The sequence below is a fragment of the Vanessa cardui genome, chromosome 6 (genome assembly GCF_905220365.1).
Source record: "Vanessa cardui chromosome 6, ilVanCard2.1, whole genome shotgun sequence".
NCBI lineage: Eukaryota > Metazoa > Arthropoda > Insecta > Lepidoptera > Nymphalidae > Vanessa > Vanessa cardui.
The window spans coordinates 7,138,913-7,159,475 of NC_061128.1; the positions used below are offsets into that span (position 1 = coordinate 7,138,913).

The 20,563-nt window shown below is 32.7% G+C and overlaps 1 protein-coding gene across 2 annotated transcripts in view; it reads right to left on the reverse strand.

Moving 5' to 3' along the window:
* The window catches only part of LOC124530422 (vitamin K-dependent protein C), a 37,233-nt gene that overhangs the window by 10,035 nt on the left and 6,635 nt on the right, over positions 1-20,563 (reverse strand). The window contains exons 2-7 of one of the 2 annotated variants that reach the window (XM_047104588.1): positions 5,456-5,530; positions 3,941-4,043; positions 3,552-3,618; positions 3,274-3,400; positions 2,774-2,843; positions 586-695 (exon numbers count right to left, since the gene is read on the reverse strand). In XM_047104588.1, coding sequence (XP_046960544.1) covers positions 586-695; positions 2,774-2,843; positions 3,274-3,400; positions 3,552-3,618; positions 3,941-4,009 — 443 coding nt within the window. In that variant the 5' untranslated portion in view covers positions 4,010-4,043; positions 5,456-5,530. The remainder of the gene's footprint in view (positions 1-585; positions 696-2,773; positions 2,844-3,273; positions 3,401-3,551; positions 3,619-3,940; positions 4,044-5,455; positions 5,531-20,563) is intronic. The other variant, XM_047104589.1, reaches the window with a different exon arrangement.

A 20,563-nucleotide genomic window follows, 5' to 3' on the forward strand; every position in this document is an offset into this window, starting at 1 on the left:
AATAAAGGTGAAACTTGTCATTCGTCAACTGACTATATCTACATACGATTGAAGACTATCAGAATAACAATAAAAAAGAATTTCTCAGAAATATCAGAATAAAAATCGAAAAACGAAACGGAGATAAATATACATTTTATGCAGAGGCGTTGTTGAAGAATTATTATTTATTATATTTCCCTCGGACTTATATACTATATTTATATCAAACATATATATACTTTTATATTTTTTACTATAAATATAGTGCAACAGTAGCCTGTAAATTCCCACTGCTGGGCTAAAGGCCTCCTCTCCCTTTGAGGAGAAGGTTTGGAACATATTTCACCAAGCTGTTCCAATGCGGGTTTGTGGAATACACATGTGGCAGAATTTCTATGAAATTTGTCACATGCAGGTTTCCTCACGATGTTTTCCTTCACCGCTGAGCACAAGATGAATTATAAAGACAAATTAAGCACATGAATCAGCGGTGCTTGCCTGGGTTTGAATCCGCAATCATCGGTTAAGATGCACGCGTTCTAACCACTGGGCCATCTCGACTCATAACTAACTAAGTCTTGACAAAAATAAATAAAATAATACCTTCGCCTTACAGTCGTACATTTTCTGGAACATCGAGTCCAAGTGCTCCAGGGAGAGAATCCTAGAAACTTTCTTTGAACGTCTTTTGCATCCAGCTGCCGTAATTTGGGCTGCAAAAGTTTAAAAGTGGTTCAAATAAAATGTTAAAACATGAAGCAAAAAGGAAACTTAAAAACTATAAAACTCTAGTAACTTTTAAATTAAGGTCGATTGGTTACCATCGACGCCATTTAAAACACAAATGTTTTTCGTAAAATGTAGTAATGCGAATATTTAACATGGATGCAAGAACAATATTTCAAGAAATATTATTTTTTGTCAATATTAAACACAGAAATATAATGCATAAAATTTGTTAAAAATTATTCAAGTCCAATGTAAGCAAACCAAAACACATTAAGTAGAATATAAGTACAAGATATTAAACAAAGTCATACAAACTTCGAAATAAGATTATACTTATCAACAAAAAAATTTGTATGTTTACAAATTTTACGTAACTTATCCAAAAAAAATAAATGTTTCGTTAAAACTTGAAAATGAGTTCTGAACATTTCGCGGAAAGGTTTCCTTGACTTTTTTTTAGTGACCTACGACTTACAAATTTACTTTTACCATGTACTTTATATGCCAATAGTTTTATATACAGTGATGCTCACTCTTACTGTAATATGGCTATAAATATCTTTTTTAAATATTCTTCTTCAAATAATTTTGTAATCGTTTGAATATCAGAAAGTATATTTCCATTCAACCATTCGACTGAGAACGAAATTATATAAAACTTAAAGTTACTTATATATTCTATACAATTTTGAATAATCTTTTTGTTGACTAATAATCCGCCTTATTACCAAAACCAATTAACGCAGGTTGATGAGTGATCCTATCATTTTGTTTCCTCGAAGACATTTGCAAAATTATCTTAATATTCTATTAGGGAAAGTGAATATGCCGCTTATAAGGTTTCAATCAAATACCTTGAAATTTATCTCATAGTCGTCATTCGTGAGATTGTTTTTTATATTACCCAATCTTCCACTGAGCCTTTCGCCAATTCTCTTTTAAAATACGATAAGAATTTTCTTCATTTGTTTCGATAAAAGTAAAATGTTGTATCGCTTTTTAAACTTGTTTTCTTTTGTATTTGGCTGATCCGAGATCCTTCTTCAAATTATTTTTGGTTCAAACTTACATCACCACAATCACTATCGTCTTATCGTAACGATACTGTTTTGAGGCGTGCTTTATTTTTGCTACATTTTGATGATTTTGTGCTCCTTTGAAATTGATTGCAATAAATGGAACGTAAGATTTTAGTACGTTTATTAGAAATTAAATGCAAACAATAATTTAAAGAAATAAAATAGAACACTTGTATTTTATCTGTTACAACTGAATTCTAAAAAATTATATTATTCTTTATTCAAATTTTCTACAAACACAATGAAATCCTCGCGTTCTAGATTAAATTCAATGTAAAGCTAAATTAACCAAAAGTTTTGAAACGTAGATTCTACCGAGCAGAATCGGCAAGTTTAATATCGTTTTCTCAAATGAAGTGCATAAACTACCAAATAAGTACATAAAATGCGATCTTGTTGATATGACTGTTTAATTATTTAAATTGTAATTATTGTGAATTTGTTAAAGAACAATTGTGCTGAGCCTGGGAACATTTTAATAACTATTAATTATACCTACCATGATAATAATAATGCAAATACATGCATTCTTGAAAGATGTAATGTTAGTTTGACATTTTAATATGACATTATTATATGTATCCACCAAACCGTATTGAAAGCGACGTTATTACTAATAATTTTATTTTATAAAATAATATGTAGAATATATTAAAATCATGCCTTGATACATAAAATTTAAACAGCTTAATTGTAAAAATATGTAAAAATACATTTGCTTCTTTTTCCACTCTTAAAAAGATTCGCATGACGAACTTTTAATTATACTTAGTGATAACAACCAAAATAATTCATTAAAAAGATTACATTAATTTTAATAAATCCCTTTTGATCCTCTTTTAAATATAATCCGTTGCTAGATTTATTCACAGAAAATACTTCATCGAAACTTTAAAATTTAGTTTTTTCGCCTCACATAATTTTATATAAGTAGTAAGATTTTGAGCTTATATAAGTATTAGTAGTCCGTAATAAGGATTTACCATAAGTATATGTTGTTTGTCATTTCCTTGCATTTTGCTCGGCATGTGCATCCGACGTAAGACACCGCAACTGTAAACATTAATCACACTAATCTGTACACATTAATATATATTAGTTTATTTACAAACAATACTAGATTCCTTAATAAGATGAATTGAGATAGTGCAGTGGCTCAAACAGACATATCTTCGATTGGAGAAAGAGGGTTTAAAACCGGGCCAGTGATTGTGAGACCTGCACGTCTATCGTGTGTAAGCAATATGGTGGATTACACTCCAAGCTTGCTTCTCGAGAGAAGTGAAGAAGTGTTCTTAATTTACTATTAAGTAGAGTTACTACGTTTCAAATAATATTGCTGTCATATTTTAAATGTACCGTGCTCTACCTGAGAAAGTAAATACCGTTTATATTAAAATAAAAATATATTGAATATATATGTTACAATAAAAATATATATGTATTAATGTGAAATGAGCAGTACGCTTCTATTCATGAATACCTTGCGACTTGTATTCGGAGCGAATCTCCACAAATGTGCCGATGTAAGCAGTGCCGCCGCCTCGTTTTGTGACCACCGAGGCATGCACTCCAACGCGCCCATTCAGAATACGAAGACTTTTTTAAACCTTCAAGTGAAATGAGACTATAAAAGATAACCGCGTTTAACCCGCAGACTATTTCGTGAGAAAATTGGAAGCATTAAAATTTAAAGCGCTGCAAAATGAAAACTCTTACATTCGTATTATTGAGAATAGTAAAAAAATATATATATCGTACCGTTTTCCAGAACGTATTCATTATTTGAACTCTCTAATTTTGCATTCGTTCGGAATTCAGGTTCTATCTGAAAACGTATTGTAATGTCTAGTCGATGTAATCCAATCGATATAAAAGCACACACGTTAACAATATGACGTTTGGTGAACTGGGTCAACGATTTTTAAACATGTATTTACCACACAATGGTTGCAATGGTTTATATTGAACAAGCAACACATATATTTCAATTTGGCAGAACGCCATTTGATTTTTGTGGAAATGCAATGCCACTTGCAATGTCAACAATGGTCCTTTTAAAATTTTATTAACTTTTGTACACTACAGAGATAACAAGTAACAATAGGATATCAAATATAAATAGGCCATGTAAATAAGGTCATACTCACATGATGTCCTCGTGCTGATTCCTTGTCGATGATCAGAGACGATATTAATATAATATGAATCCACATCATGTCTAATTGTTTCTAGAGAGTCAGGACTCAACATCTATTAAACAACAAGTAACTTTGAAATAACCAGTATAGGAGAGAAACGAGGAAATTATTTACATCGTCCAGTTTCAATAATAGTTGCGAAGTTAAATAAGATCGTTCTACTGTTAAGCAATTATCTAGAATTTACAGACGGCGAGTGCAACACTAGTAGACAATTAGAAGGGATAAAATCTTAACAAAGTCTTAACTACATTTCTTTAATAAGATTGTCCACACAATGGTTTTTAATTAATTATTTATCAAATTAATTACTGACAGAGTTTTTTTGTGTTTTAGAACTTCAAAAATGTTTGATCAAAATTTAAAAATTACTTATTTATAAGAAATTTGTGGTTAGACTTCGCTAGCGTTTAGGGGTTGTTTGATAGGTGTTAGGTATAAAATCATCAAATACAGTTTAGCCGTAAAGGCGTAACAAACAGACAAGAGTAATATTTATATTTATAATAGTAGAACAAACAATTTGGTAAATATAATATGTTTCATTTCATTCGATCGGAAAACATTAATATATTTAATAAAAAATCTTACTTTGTTACGTCATGTCAATAAATAAAATTATTATATATCATTTGTTTCATATATATTACTCAAATACTTCTGTATGACATCGTAAATATTTTATGACACCCAACCCCGATGTCTACTTTCGTTGTGAAATTAATTAGAGTCTTGAGATTGTTTATCGTATAATGTCAAATTGAATTTATTTATGAGAATGTAAGTTTGTTTAATAAAAGGCTTTATGCGTTTAACACACGCGTAAAATAAATATTCATTGTTCATGTTATAAATATAAATATAATTTACAAAAAGAAGTTACAAGTGTCGGCGTGTTATGAAATATTTGGCACTATTTAAATTAATTAAAAAAAAACCTAAAAATATATAGTTAATGTTGAGGTGAAAATAATTATTATGTTTAAATATTCTTTGAGGTGATCATTACTTTAACAAAACACGGGTAAAGCGAATACCAAAAAATCACGGACTTAGTTTCAAAAATATTGATATTATTGTATTTTAAAGAAAAACCTAGCAAATGCTTATTAAAAAAAACTAACATTTTTTAAATTTATTATTTGAATTATAAAACTTCTAAATACATTTTTAATAATGAAGAACTGTAAAAACATTAAATAGAAAAGATTAGCCTCGGCTTAAATGTCCATTATTGCATATAGCAACTAGATGTTCTTGCGCGTTCACCAAGAACAATGCAATTAGTAACCACTAGTTACTCGTTGACACTTCTTATTCAAGTTTACCATTTGTAGATGACACTTATATGGCATCGTGTCATAATTTTATTCACAATAGCATAGACAGACAAATTATATTAGCCAAAAATAGCGATGTAGGTCAAGAAGAATATTGTCTAGCCATAAAATATTTTGTACGTACCATAAGTGTCCCGTTACAGTCGACATGGGTGTGATTAGGAGAATGTCAGATTCTGATTATTTTCGTGACATGTACCTGAAAATAAAGGCTTTGTTATTATATGTTTTTCATTCAAAGTAAGCATATCAACGGACCATATATATATAGTTGCCATAGATATTTGCGCCGAGAGAATTTATTTTTTCGAATGGTAAAAATTTTAACTACTTCTTCAAAATGCTAGCGGAACGCCCGAATACTAAATATGTAACGGGTATATTATGAGGTGACCTACCCAGAGGGCCTTTAGAGTTTACACTTTTTGTTAAAACTCTGTTATATTATATACGCATGTACTCTCTGTTATATTACATACGCATATCTATAGCGATACCATCAATGTATTATAATTTAAAAATTAAGGATAAAATATATTTCTCCAAGATATTACAAGCCAATAACATTTTATTACAAATTAATAATTTGAACATACTTAATATATACTGTCCTATTAAAATAAGAGTCATACTCATTTTTTTAATAAAATAACAAGTTGATGGATATGTCTACGGAACAGTTTTCGGTCACGGAGAATAGTCCACTGCGCAATAGGTGCACCTATTGCATCTTTGTGCACCTTTGTGCACCTCTGTGCGCCTCTGTATTAAGTTACTCTCATAATCTTATATAAGGGCAAAGACTGAAAAAACTTAGCAGAAAAGTCTAGGACCAAAAATTTTATGGGTGATTTCCGAGTTACGAGACTGTTAACAACGTCCAAACCTCAAACTGCTCTTGTGATTTCTTGACTGAAAATCCCTGTCAATATTAGCTAGTCTGACTTGATGTTTGGACTTAGGGGTTGCTCAGTAACCACCCAGCCACGAAACGGTAAAGAGATAAATATTAAAAACTAAATAGTACACTAAATAGTGTAGGAATCAGCAATGAGTCTTGCGCTTTAATCACCCGAATGCCGAGTACCAACATACAAATATGACACAACTGACTTAGTTTTTTATTGATGTACAGTCAGCGTAATAAAACCTTCGTCGTTTTCAAATTCATTCTTTTATCACGTAGTACCTTTTTAAACTAAAACACGAAACTGACAACTGCATACAAAATGAAAGTTACATAGAACTTGGTTCAAAATAGTATAACATCTTTGGGCTACGTCTAATTTTATATCAACATGAAATCTTTTTAATGGCGTAATTAGTCATTCCAATTTAAATTAGATACGATATATTTTACTGAATTGTCAAAATATGTCTGTCAGTGTCATATATCGAGCACTCGAGCACACGAAAATAGAGCTTAAGGTGACGAACCTTTTCTTAACTGACTGTACCTTATAAAAAATCTCTACAATTAAATAAAACATAAAATAGAAAGCAGATATTATTTAGTATTTTTTTTTTATGTATTATATATTGAAAATTGTAAATGATCCTTATTTTGACAAGGATTCATACTTTGTGAATAAATTGAACTGCGGATTTTTCTGACAATATTACGGTAAAACATTTTGATATTGTTATTCATTAAATTAATACAGTATGTTTTATTTACGAATTCCATTTTTAATAAAATATACGCGGTCAAGATTTATACAATAACTAGTTTTAGTTCATATTTGTATATCTTTAAGCATTTAATGTTATTAATTCTTGTGTTAAGAAATAAGTCCACTAATATATTAATATTATCACGTATTTATTGACTCGCTTACTAACAATTATAACAATATGGTTTATTTCGTTTTTTTTTTTAAATTGTTCATAGGAGATCATGCCTTCCAAATAAAACATTTATTATATTGTTATATTATTTTTTACGTAGGTAAACGATATTGTCATCAACAACTAAAAGTAACATTCCATCTGTGTTAGTTTAAAAAGTCAGAGGAAAGATATTTTAATGTCACAAGAAAAACGTATTACGCAAATTTTCACGAGCAATTAAATTGTACCGTGATATTTAAATATTTAATGTTAAAGCATCATCAAAAGGAACAGAAATATGTTATAATGTAAACTTATTACTTGGTTGGGACCGGCCTTTGGTATGCACTTATGACGTCACTTCCTCGGAACACCCATAATGGGTTTCGTTGTTAGCCAGTTTGATTTTGATATATATTAGGGATAATGTTTTGGCTATTTTTAGGAACTGTGAAAGCCAGGGAAAATATCCTCTAGAATGAACTAGTTATATGTTTGTATGTACATAAATGTGTGCATTTGTGAATTCTCTTTTCCCTCACTCATCTCATGGGAAGGCTAGACTGACGAATAGAAGTGTACTGCCATCTCACGTTATCTATGCCTGTTTTCGAGAAACTCGCGAAATGAAATTTAATTGAATCGAATTGTGGTTTGATAGTGTACATCGGTATTTGCGAGACGTGGACAGCCTAAGATAGCCACTTGATCATCATTTTTTCCAAACAACAACTAAATATATTTACGTATTAAAAAAAATGCAACGTATACATGTCTAGTACGACTACCGATACTACTACACACTTGAAAGAAATACATTGCGTAATAGTTAATATCCAAGTTGCAAATCTTTTTCTATCTAAATTACTACAAAACACAATATGTAAGAAAAAAATATTAAAGACATTCATTTAAAAAGGTCTTATAAAGTCTGCAATAGAAAATGTATGAAAATTACTTGGAGCAACTAGAAACTACAGTCATTTAGCCTAGGGAGGCAAATTAATAACGACATCTTTATATTCATAGTAAATGTCCTTATTTTCATAAGCAACATCAAATCGATATTCAATATTTTATAATTTTATATGACTCATTCGACAGTAAAGCGAATGTATGAACAGCGCCGTTTGTTCATAAGGTCAGTTTGACCGCATGCGAGGCGGCAGATGCCACGCTCAGAGTAACCCCGATAACCATGTATTCAAATTACTAGAGTAGGGATTTTTGGATGCATTCGTTCTGCCTTAAAAAAACAGTTACCAACAGACTTAGAGTTTATCACATATTTCGCTTTTCTATTAAGCTTCAAGGACTGACAAATAAATAATATAGAAAAAATGTATGTAATGTATGTATGGAGATGGCCCAGTGGTTAGAACGCTTGCATCTTAACCGATGATTGCGAGTTCAAACCCAGGCAAGCACCACTATATATATATGCTTAATTTGTGTCTACAATTCATCTCGTGCTCGGCGGTGAAGTAAAATTTCGTGAGAAAACCTGCATGTGTATAATTTCATCGAAATTCTGCCTCGTGTGCATTCCACCAACGCGCATTGGAACAGCGTGGTGGAATGTGTTCCAAAACCCTCTCCTTAATGGAAGAGGAGGCCTTATCCCAGCAGTGGGAAATTTACAGACTGTTACTTGACTTTACTTTTTTTTAATGTATAATATAAATATATACCTACATATATTTGTATACTTAAAAAAAAACTGAAAGTTACTTCTTATGCTGTGTTTATCTTGCTTGTGTGCATAACTGAGTTGACGTTCTTACACAATTTTTAAAACCATTTACAAAAATGATTATTTTAATTGGAAGTTCTTATCTAATATTTTTTCAGATAAAATTTCGATGAATTTAATTGAGTTTTTATTTTAAAAAATACATTGAACAAATTGCTACAAATATCACATGACTTTTAATTACTGGAAATATTAAAAAAATACAAGATCAGATTTACCGGTTTGGAAGCCCCAGGGTAATGAAGAATGAACCCAAATCATTTTAGAAACATATCTTGAATGTTTGGAAACATTATTCTTTTGAAGAAAATCATAATTCTAATCTTATTATATTCAACCTGTTACTTCCTTAAATTCACATTGTAATTCATAAAGTTTTCCGTAATTAATAATGTAAGTATTTTTGTAAAAACAAATGTAATATATTGAAAGAGCTTAGAGCCAGTTTCGTATAATAAGTTCATGACGTTACTTTAAATTGTTCTCAATTATGAATTTTGATGAATCTAATTTTTATGAAGATTGATAAGTCATTGAAATTGACGCAAAAACAAATGTTAACCAATCTTACATCGCCAACGTGCCACCAACCTCAGAAATTAAGATATTGTGCTCCACTCAAACACTTCAAACACTACAAACACTGGCTCACTCAAACAATTACAAACGAAACTCAAAAATACAAGTATTGGTGTTTATCCTCAGAATATTTGATAAGAGGGTCGTATCTATCAAGACGAGCTTACACAAAGCCATGGCCTGTAGCTATAATAAATTTACAGTTCCCAAAAATTCATCATCATCGTCATCATTACACATTACAAAGCAAAGTTTGTCGGCCGCATCTGTCTATATAGTCGCGAAAAACTCCAAAACTACTGAACGGAATTACATAAGGTTTTGACTAATAGGCAGGGATTCATACGAAAAGTTTAGGTATATAATTTGTTAAAGTTTTTATGTAAATAAGTTAAAATAATACGAAACTTGTTAAACATTTTGGAAAAAAAAAGTAAAAAAGTATGAAGAAAAAACCTTTTTTCTACCCTTGTGAAGCCGCGACGGGTCGTTAGTATTTATATAAAATACAAATATGTAAATTTATTTAATTATTCTTATATACACCGATACTATAAGAAAACTTTGTAATCATACTCAAAATTACGAATCTTATTATATACAATCACGACTTTCTAATTTTTTTTATCACAGTATATATTTTGTGTAATATTTTTACAAGTGGGCGAGTAAAGTTGTACTCGATATTTTATTTCTTTCTGTTTTTTTTTTTGTCGCAAAAAATTACGTTACATAAATGTTTAAGTAACGCGATACTTTTCTACTATTATATATGAACAAACTATTATATAAGAACACACTTGAAACTCACCGCAATGTACGTTCGAGAAATGTTTGAAGGCAAAACAACATTGACAAAAAATAATTTACAACTTTAGGGATACACGTATGAATATATCGTATCATCGAAAGTCGGATTCCAACATTACACGAATGAGGTATCTACAAAGTTATTTACTATACCACTGCATCAAACATTATTTACCAGTCAATAGTGTATTTGTGTAGGTAACCTTAGTTCTCAGAATGAGAGAATAGCTAGAAGACCGTGGAGAAGGCGGTGGCGCTATACACTTGTTTTCTCCTTGGAGAATCGTGGTCATAATAGTAATATGAATGCGTTTTTTCCAGTTAAACAAAAAAAGATGGTGGCTATAATGATTGTTCAAGGTATAGGTTACCAAATAGTACCAAATAGTAGTAGTATTTCAATATTTTGGGCAGTGGGCGCGATTAAAGGTCAATCAGAGTAATAGGGATACGTGGCTGCGGAAATGTGGTTTACGAGTACTATCGATAGATCAGGGTATATAAAGGTTGCGCGCCACCTATCTATATTTAGAAGGGTGAACTGAAAGTATAAAATCTGTGACTTCATACCAATACAATATTGTAAGATTTTTTATTGATTTTGTACATGAGATTTTTACGTTTCCTTTTAATGTATGGGTTGCGGATACATTTGTTTAAGAAGAGATCAGGTACGTTTAAAATCAAATTACGTTTTTACTATAAATGAATTCTAATTATTTTATTCAATTTACAATATGCCACTAATTTATTCATAGTCAAAGTAAAAAATACCACTGGTTTGGAAAAGTAGAAGAAGCGTCAAAATATTCAAGGTATTTTTTTGGATCTTTTTACAATTGAAAGAAAATGCCTCTCATTTACAAAGTTTAGCGATTATCATTGAAAATAAAGATGTATAATTACCCAACCTTTTCAACTAAAACATTTCTATACATTTCCTACTCTAAAATCGCCTCAAAAAAGAGAATTGTTTCATTCACTACTGTAATAAAACTACTTACGTAACATTTAATTATTTCAGTATATTAATTTATCACTTGATACAATATTAAGTATCCGCTTATTATATTAAAATTAACTAGTCTTCACCACTATTCTCACAAGAATGTCCTTTTTTTCTTTTTCGTTCCCAATCAATCCTCTTGTGTTCTTTTTCTCGTGCCAGGCGGTACCAGTCGCCACACCACGCCACGCCACCCGAGGAAGGCACGGGCTTGCACCAATATGTTGTCGATAACCGAATCAATAATAATACTTAAAAATGTTATTTAATTTAAAAACAATGTATTTAAAAATTAAAGCAGTACTAAATAATATTACTTCAATTAAAATTATTTAAAAATCATGACATTCGGCCATCCGACATCGTGCCGACTCCCGGCGCACGACATGCTAATCATTATAGTTTATATATAAATACACCCTTTGCTAATATATGACAATAATTGGTTGTTATATAATATAACCACATAACACTTAGCTCAATTCTCAACACAAACTTAACTCTACACAATATAATAATGATACATAAATTTAAGAGTACAACTCAAAGGTTAGCGCGCTAATAATCCTACATAAAACAAATCATGACATTCGCCAATTAAGCTAGTAATCGAATTATTTATAAACATATTATATATTGAATATTGATAGTTTGAAATAATTATAAAAAAATAGAGCGATTACATTGGAATAAATCATTTGTGTTAATTCATACATTACATGTTATAGTTACATTTATATTTGTTTTTATTTCAACAGATGTGTGTAGATCATACAGTGAGTAATTTATACATATACATATATATGCACATACACACACATGAACATATACATACATTTTTTTTTTACATTTAATAAAACACACGCTGTACCAAAAATAATTGTTTACAGAAAAAATATTTACATGGATTTAGTATAAGACCCTGTACACATACATTCAAGCGCTATTGCGATCACTATGCTCACTGGAACTGTTATTGTCTGAATTATATACCTCCAAAGCCTTTATATATATCCAGGGTCTCATCCTGTCTGCCGCTAGTGAATTAAGAATAGTCTGGTTGAACCTTTCGGCTTGACCATTGGCTCCGGGACAAGCGACCGCATTCAATACATGCTTAATTCCTTGTCCCTCACAAAAGGTCTTAAAGGCTGTCGACGTGAAAGAAGTACCGCGGTCAGATATTATCCTTGCCGGAATACCGAAATCATAAAATATTTTCTCAAGGACTTTGATAGTGGTTTTGGTTTTGAACACGTATTTTGTGAAAGCGACGACTACGGTCAAAATGTGAGTATTACCATCCTTACTGCGAACAAATGGCCCTAAATGATCCATATGGACAGTGTGAAAAGGTATATTAACCTTTTCAATTGGGTATAAATGTCCAGACTTTCGTTTTGCTGCAGTATCTTTATTGTATGCACACTCTAAGCAAGCCGCTACATATTTTTTTACAAATTTTCTCAATTTTGGGAACCAGAAATTGCTTTGTATCCTTTCTAGCGTTTTAGTAACTTTTGCGAATATCCCGGCCCTCTAGGTCGTCTTCCGGTTTTAGAATGTGCGAAATACGCGAGATGTCGGGGTCTGCTCTTTATAAACTTATAAGCCAGTTGTCCTTTTCTATAGAATAAATGTTAACGGATAAATGTTCCTCTGAGTTCGCGGGCAGAGTGGTATTTCGACTGAGAGCATCAACATGCTGCATTTGTACCCCCGGTCGATACTCTATACTAAAATCAAATTCGCTTATTTGCAGCCACCACCTCGCTATACGCGGAATTAAATCTCTTTTTGTTAGTGTCGTTCTAAGTGCAGCACAATCGGTGAAAATCTTAAAAGGTATGCCCAAAAGGTAAATCCTAAATTTTTTTAGAGAACATACGACGGCTAGGGTCTCTAACTCATAGGAGTGCAAATATCTCTCCTCTGGTGTTGTTTGGCGACTTAAATATGCTACTGGTTTTAAAACACGCGATTCTTTCTGCCATTGCATCAATATGCCCCCTACGCCAACAGAACTGGCGTCGGTATGCAATTCGGTCTCCAATCTTGGGTCATAAAGGGCCAAAACAGGACGACTAGCAAGACTTTCCTTCAAAAGGGAGAATGCTGGTTCTCGATCTCAGACCACTGCCATTTTGCCTCTTTCTTTAATAGAGAAGTCAACGGTCGGGCGATTTCCCCATAACCTTTTATAAACTTGCGAAAATAACCAGTTAAGCCAAGAAATTGACGAACTTCGTGTGTATTGCGAGGTGTGGGAAATCCCTTGATCGCTGTTATCTTAGCCTCACCGGGTTGCATGCCTTGTGAGGAAATGTCATATCCCAAGTAGCTAACTGTGGCATCGAAAAAAACGGCACTTAGAGAGCTTCAAAGTTAATCCGAACTCTCTAAAAATTTTAAGCACCTCCTCTAGTCGCCAAAACATCTCGTCCACTCCCTTTGATGGTATCAGCACGTCATCCAAATAGGCTAACGCATATTCAAATCGCTTATTACCGAGAATTTTGTTGATCATCCTTTGGAAGACGGCTGGCGCGTTAGCGAGTCCGAAGGGCATTCTTAAAAACTCATAATGCCCATCAGGCGTGACAAAGGCGGTGAGATGTCGGTTACTTGGAGCCATTGGGATCTGATAATATCCTGATGCGAGATCGAGGGCGGTAAAGAAGGTATTCCCACTAAGATTAGATAACTGATCATCAATGAGAGGAAGAGGAAACCTATCTTTGACTGTTTTATTGTTCAATGCCCTAAAATCTACACATAGTCTCTGCTCACCGGTTTTTTTCTTTACCATTAAAATTGGACTAGCATAATCAGACTTTGACTCTTGAACGATATTGTTTTGTACAAGTTCATTCACTGTTTCTCTGACCTTTTCACGTTCGGAATGAGATAGGCGGTAGGGTCGGTAAACAATCGGTTTGTTATCCACGAGATCAATTTTCATTTCCACGTCAACAGCACAGCCTATCTCACCCAAGTTAGTAGCGAAACAGTCCCGGTATTCCTGAAGTAACGAATAAAGCGCATTTGCTTGACTATTGTCAAGACCTGGTCCAATCTTAATGTCGGCTTTATTGAGGGGTTCTATCGTAGAGAAATTCTCTACAATCCTGTTAATTTGGTAAGCAGGCCGTTCAACAAAGGGATTTGCTCTAGATATCAAGGCGTCCTTTTCAAAAGTTAAAGTACTATCGGACAGATTGGAAATAATGACCCCACCTTTGCCGCAACAAATACGGTAAGCGCCCTGCAACAACCGGTATTCCTTTCGTGGTTCGACTGAGTTATAGCCCCCAATAAAAATATCTCCGGTAAAATCATGATCTATTTGCACAGGGACAACGCCGGTTTTCGAAATGTTAGTGGTATCGGTAACGTAAAGTTTTAATGTATCCTCATCGTTATCAAATGGATTTTTATTAGGACTTAGATAGAATGTCAGATTGTCACTATTCTTTAAGACTGTAACGAATGGCTGTTCTGTAAAGTTTTATCCAATAATCACAGATACCTGCATGTGCGCGTCATCAACCACTAATACTTCGATAATCGATTCAATGTCATCAACCCTCACAGAAACGAAGGTTTTGTACAAAGGTACTACAGAAGACTGACCAAACCCTCTTACAATTGGAATATTGTCATAATTTTGTGCAAGTTTCAAAAACTTTGCATCGCTTTTACGCAAAAGATAACATTCACTCCCGAAGTCTATGTAGGCTTTGAGAGAATGGTAATTGATTGTGATAGTTTTGAAGAACTTACTATTAGGGTCATTAGTTGTGTCAATTTTTAAAGTTTTTTTTTTTCAAAATTCTCTACGTTATTGTTTGAATTACGATTTGTGGATGTTAAGGAGTCAAGACTGCATCGGTCGCTGTCATGTCCTACCCGATTACAACGTTTGCATATTGTTAGCGGCTTAGTGCATTTAAAATAAGGATGACCTTTAACGCGACAATTGTAGCAAATTACAGAATTTAAATTTGAGTTGCTGGCACCCGTATTGGTGTTTGCAGAGTTGTTGGGCTTTTGAAATGTGCGTTCACGCGGTCTATTATTGTAAATTATAGCCTGTTGTGGTTTTTGGGAAGAAAGGTAAGTAAGCAAATCTTCTGGTTCCGTACTATTGAGAGCCTGTGCCCCATTCCTAACAGATCGGTCGCTTATGCCGTACACAATACAATCAACAGCCTTCTTACCAGTAATTTCACACATACTTAACAAACCCAATTTGTCATAAAAATATTCCCGCAAGCTCTCATCATTACGTGATGTGCGATTTAACATTTCTTCCAAGAGACGTCCGTAATTTTCGTCGCTGGGGAATGCCTTGCGTAATTTCAGTTGCCACTCGTCCCAAGTAAATTTGACCGTCTGCAAAGACTCAAACCATTTCTTAGCCAGACCAATTAGCTTTTGTAAAGAGTAGTGTATTGTCTGCTTATCTTCCCAACCGTATATAGAGGCACATTCGTTTACTTTTCGCAGCCAGCAATCAATAGTTTGGGTCCTGCAGGACGGGTCAAATTCAGGAATAACATTATTAAAATTATTGTTACTACCAAAATTATTCTTTGTTGACTCTCCCTTCCATTTGGACAGAAGTTTCAGCACGTCCCTAGAGGTTAGCCTGCTTGATAGCTTATGCGTCCTTCGCGGTGAAGACTCATCAGCGGATGATGACGAAGAAGACGAGTTCCTTCGCCTTCGTTTGCTCGCCTTCTTCGGCCGCCGTCGCTTTGGAGGCATAACCGGCGGCGTGTCCGCTTCATGTTCAGATGACATTGCCAGTAAATTCTAAAACGTATAAATATTATCTGAGACGTAATCTGTTTACCATACTATGTGCAAAAACAACAATAATTTCAGCTCAGCTACATATGTACATAGTCCATCTCCTAACATTATCCGATGAACAAACATAGTTCACCCCCTAACATTATCCGATGAACAAACATAGTTCACCCCCTAACATTATCCGATGAACAAACATAGTTCACCCCCTAACTTTATCCGATGAACAAACATAGTTCACCCCCTAACATTATCCGATGAACAAACATAGTTCACCCCCTAACATTATCCGATGAACAAACATAGTTCACCCCCTAACATTATCCGATGAACAAACATAGTTCACCCCCTAGCATTATCCGATGAACAAACATAGTTCACCCCCTAACATTATCCGATGAACAAACATAGTTCACCCCCTAACATTATCCGATGAACAAACATAGTTCACCCCCTAACATTATCCGATGAACAAACATAGTTCACCCCCTAACATTATCCGATGAACAAACATAGTTCACCCCCTAACATTATCCGATTCTATAATACTTTAAGACTAGAGAATAAGAGAATAGAGATCAATAAGATAATTTATTAGTAGATGGACACAGAAAAAGAAAATCAGCATTGCGATTTATTAACCAAGTAAATATGTAGTCAGAATGGTAGATTATTTATAAGAATAAAAAAATATATATCATCATTTTTTTATTATATATATTCTATGTTAAATATTTTAATAAGCCGGTCAACAGCTTAATTCAAAAAGAAATAAGCTATATCAAGATTATTTTTCTGCTGACAGTATTAAAAATTCATTAACTAATTAATGGTGTATAATTTACCGCTGTGGGCGTTAAAACAACATCCTCACAGACAAAATGTCTCGATAATATTTGTTTAAACATACCTTTTTATCCGGTCCGTGTCACTTCTGAAGTGTAATAAAACTACTTACGTAACATTTAATTATTTCAGTATATTAATTTATCACTTGATACAATATTAAGTATCCGCTTATTATATTAAAATTAACACGTTCCCTGCGCCATCACTTTCAAAAAACTTGCAGCTGGTGCTTTGGAGACCTAAAAGATCTCCAAACTAACCTACCATTTGGTGCGTTTGAGACCTAATCGGTCTCCTAAAGATACAGTTATCAAAATAGTTTATATCTTCCAAAAAAACAATCAAATATATTTAGAAGTTTTGTGGGTGAAAGATAGCCTATTGATTTATATTTTGCTAGGTTCGCACGCAGTTATGGCATTTTAATAAACTACAAATACCAAAAAAAAATATGATATCGATTGTATCTCGTACCGCAACGGAAGATAGTTCAAAATGTGTAGTAAGTAGTGATGGGAATAAAATAATATCTCAGTTGTCGATTGAAAAAGTTTTATTATAATACTTATGGAAAGTGTTTTTCATTAAAACATGGTAGGCACATTGATTGAGCACCTACTTGATGTACATAAAGCATTCAATGAGGCAGGAGAAGCTTTAGCATTTGTGTTGGATGTTTCTGTTAGCATTTGTGTGCACGAGCTAGGAGTAGATAAACCACTATGGTTAGGAGAAACAGTACCACAAAATCTACGAGTAGGTGTCATAGGATCAGTAGGTATAGTGTAGTATTAGTCATCAATAATGTGGTATTATTGTTACTACTTTTTGGACTGGATATCGTATTCTGAAGCACACTAAATCGTTTTCCAGTACATGGGCTGATATATATATATATATTATTTTCATTTCTTAGCTGCGTGTGCTCCAAAGTAGAAAGGTTCATCATTTTCTTTTTAGGGGTTTCAAATATTTCATAATCAGAATCACTGTCATTATTAGCCAATGGAGGGCAAATTTGAAAATTTTCCAAATTTTTTATTTTACTGGACGATGCAGCAGTATAATCCGGCTTTGATTTTTGTTGTAAATTTCACCAAAATTAATAGATTTTTTACACTTTTTTCTCTTAAAAGCACTCATTGTATAACAAAAATTATAATCATCACGTAGGTATATACGCGAGTGTTATTTGGCAAACGTGCGCGCGACAACACTAAAACGAGTCACGCAGCGCCCGCGCCGCCCACCTTCACTCTCTTGCGTCTACGAGGCGTACGATTCCACGAGTACCGACATATCTCCTAACGCAAGGAATGAAAATAATTACAATACTGTGCGTTAGGGACCTAATCCATCTCTAATTTTTTTTTTAATGTCCTTGAATTCATCTTTAAGTAGGAAGTAATTATGTATATTTGTCCTACTCATACCTAAAGAACTTACATGTTAGATCCTCCCGCAAGGAGTGAAACAACACGATTATGTTCAACGCACAATACAAAAGTCCTGCAAGAGATCTGATAGATCTCGTAATGCAATGAACGTGTTAACTAGTCTTCACCACTATTCTCACAAGAATGTCCTTTTTTTCTTTTTCGTTCCCAATCAATCCTCTTGTGTTCTTTTTCTCGTGCCAGGCGGTACCAGTCGCCACACCACGCCACGCCACCCGAGGAAGGCACGGGCTTGCACCAATATGTTGTCGATAACCGAATCAATAATAATACTTAAAAATGTTATTTAATTTAAAAACAATGTATTTAAAAATTAAAGCAGTACTAAATAATATTACTTCAATTAAAATTATTTAAAAATCATGACACTACCATTTGTTTACTATTATTACTTTTATTTTTATTAGTTTCGGAACCCGCACATAAATGATGTAACCTGTTTAATTAATCGAAATATACCTTTCATTCATTCCCATCTAGATAAATAAAAGTTTTTATGCAAGAATAAGTGTGGGCAGGCGTCTATTTAAAAAGTATATTTCGTCGAAATTAAATAAACATCAAAGAATATGTCAATTAACATCCACATAGCTTACCAGTGCAGCTACGGTCACCATAACGTAAAGACGTCGGACATCTTGGGAGAAAATAAAAAAAAAACGATTTATTAATAAAAAAAAGTGATTTAATCAAATATCATAAATCACGAAATAAAAATAATTTCAAGTTTTCTCTAAAATAATTCATTAAGAATTTTTATTTGAATAAACAAATAGGGATTTTAAATGAATTTACCATTCGAGATTCCTTATCTTTAGATATTAAAGCCGCCATATTTCGCGTTTGTAATTGTTTGCGTATTCAAATATTTTTTCGAATGCCAATTGAATTAAATTTTTATCGCGTTGCTAGGCAACGTGTTGAAGTTAATAATGTAAAAAATCTCAACGATCTTATCTTTTCTATTTATTTACCTTGTCTAACGCCCGTTTTCAATAACCTATCTAAGATTACAGATAGATCGCTATCCTCAATTGTCAGTTAGAATTTATCTATCGTTAATATGCGTTTCACAATCAAGGATATGTGCCATCTATCTTCGACCAACGATAGATTACTTTTCCCTCTCACTTATCTTAGCTTCTTCGAACGTTTCGTTTATCGATAACCACGAAACGATGTCACTCTCAAAATTTGTTTTTCATTTATTTCTTTTTTAATTGTTTACTATTATAAAATTGAGTAATAAATTAATTTTAATATAAATTAAATATCAATATATAAATAAGTATTTGTTTTGTGTGATTTTGCATCCTTTTTAATAAAGTCACGGTAATGCTAGCCATCCAAAGTCAATAACAAAACGAAACATCTTGACAGTTTGAACTTTCAATTTTGACAACATGGCTCATGTAAGTATCTACGAAATATAATTATGTTTAATAGTTACAATGCGTTCATCTCCTCTCATGATTGATATACTATTTCAGTCAACAAAGGCAGCACCTATGACCAGAGACGAAACAATGAAAAAGAAAAAAGTTGAATTAGAGCTACAGGAAAAAGAAATCACTATTGCTAAACTTTAGCTGGAATCAGAAAATGCAAAGTTACAGAATTTAAAATTTAAAAATGAAATAAATAAATAGTTTTTCCATTTAAAAGAAGGACTTTCATTGTTAAGTGTAAAATAGCTATATATTTAAAAACAAATAAAACGCTGATAAATTCAATATTTATATGTATAATTATGTGTTGTTGAAGTAATCATTTATTAGTGATTGCCGTGAATAAAAAAATTCTGATGGTAAATGGTTATCTATAACAAAATTATTTTCTTCTGGTATAATTGCAATTGATATTTCTGGTTCTAATTCTTGTAAATTCATTTTCCTCGCAATATTATGTAGCCAGCAGTAGCTATAATAACCGCTTACAAATTTTGAACTTTGAGTCAACAGATACCAGCATAGTGCCCAATGCATTAAATCGTAGCGCTATACCATGGTTTCTGAAAAAAGTTAAAACATGAGTGAATTCTGATATTAGGTACCTTATGCAGGTAATGTAAGGAAATTAGAATGACCATGAATCATGATGAAAATTAACCTTACCTTTTAGATGTAGCCTTCA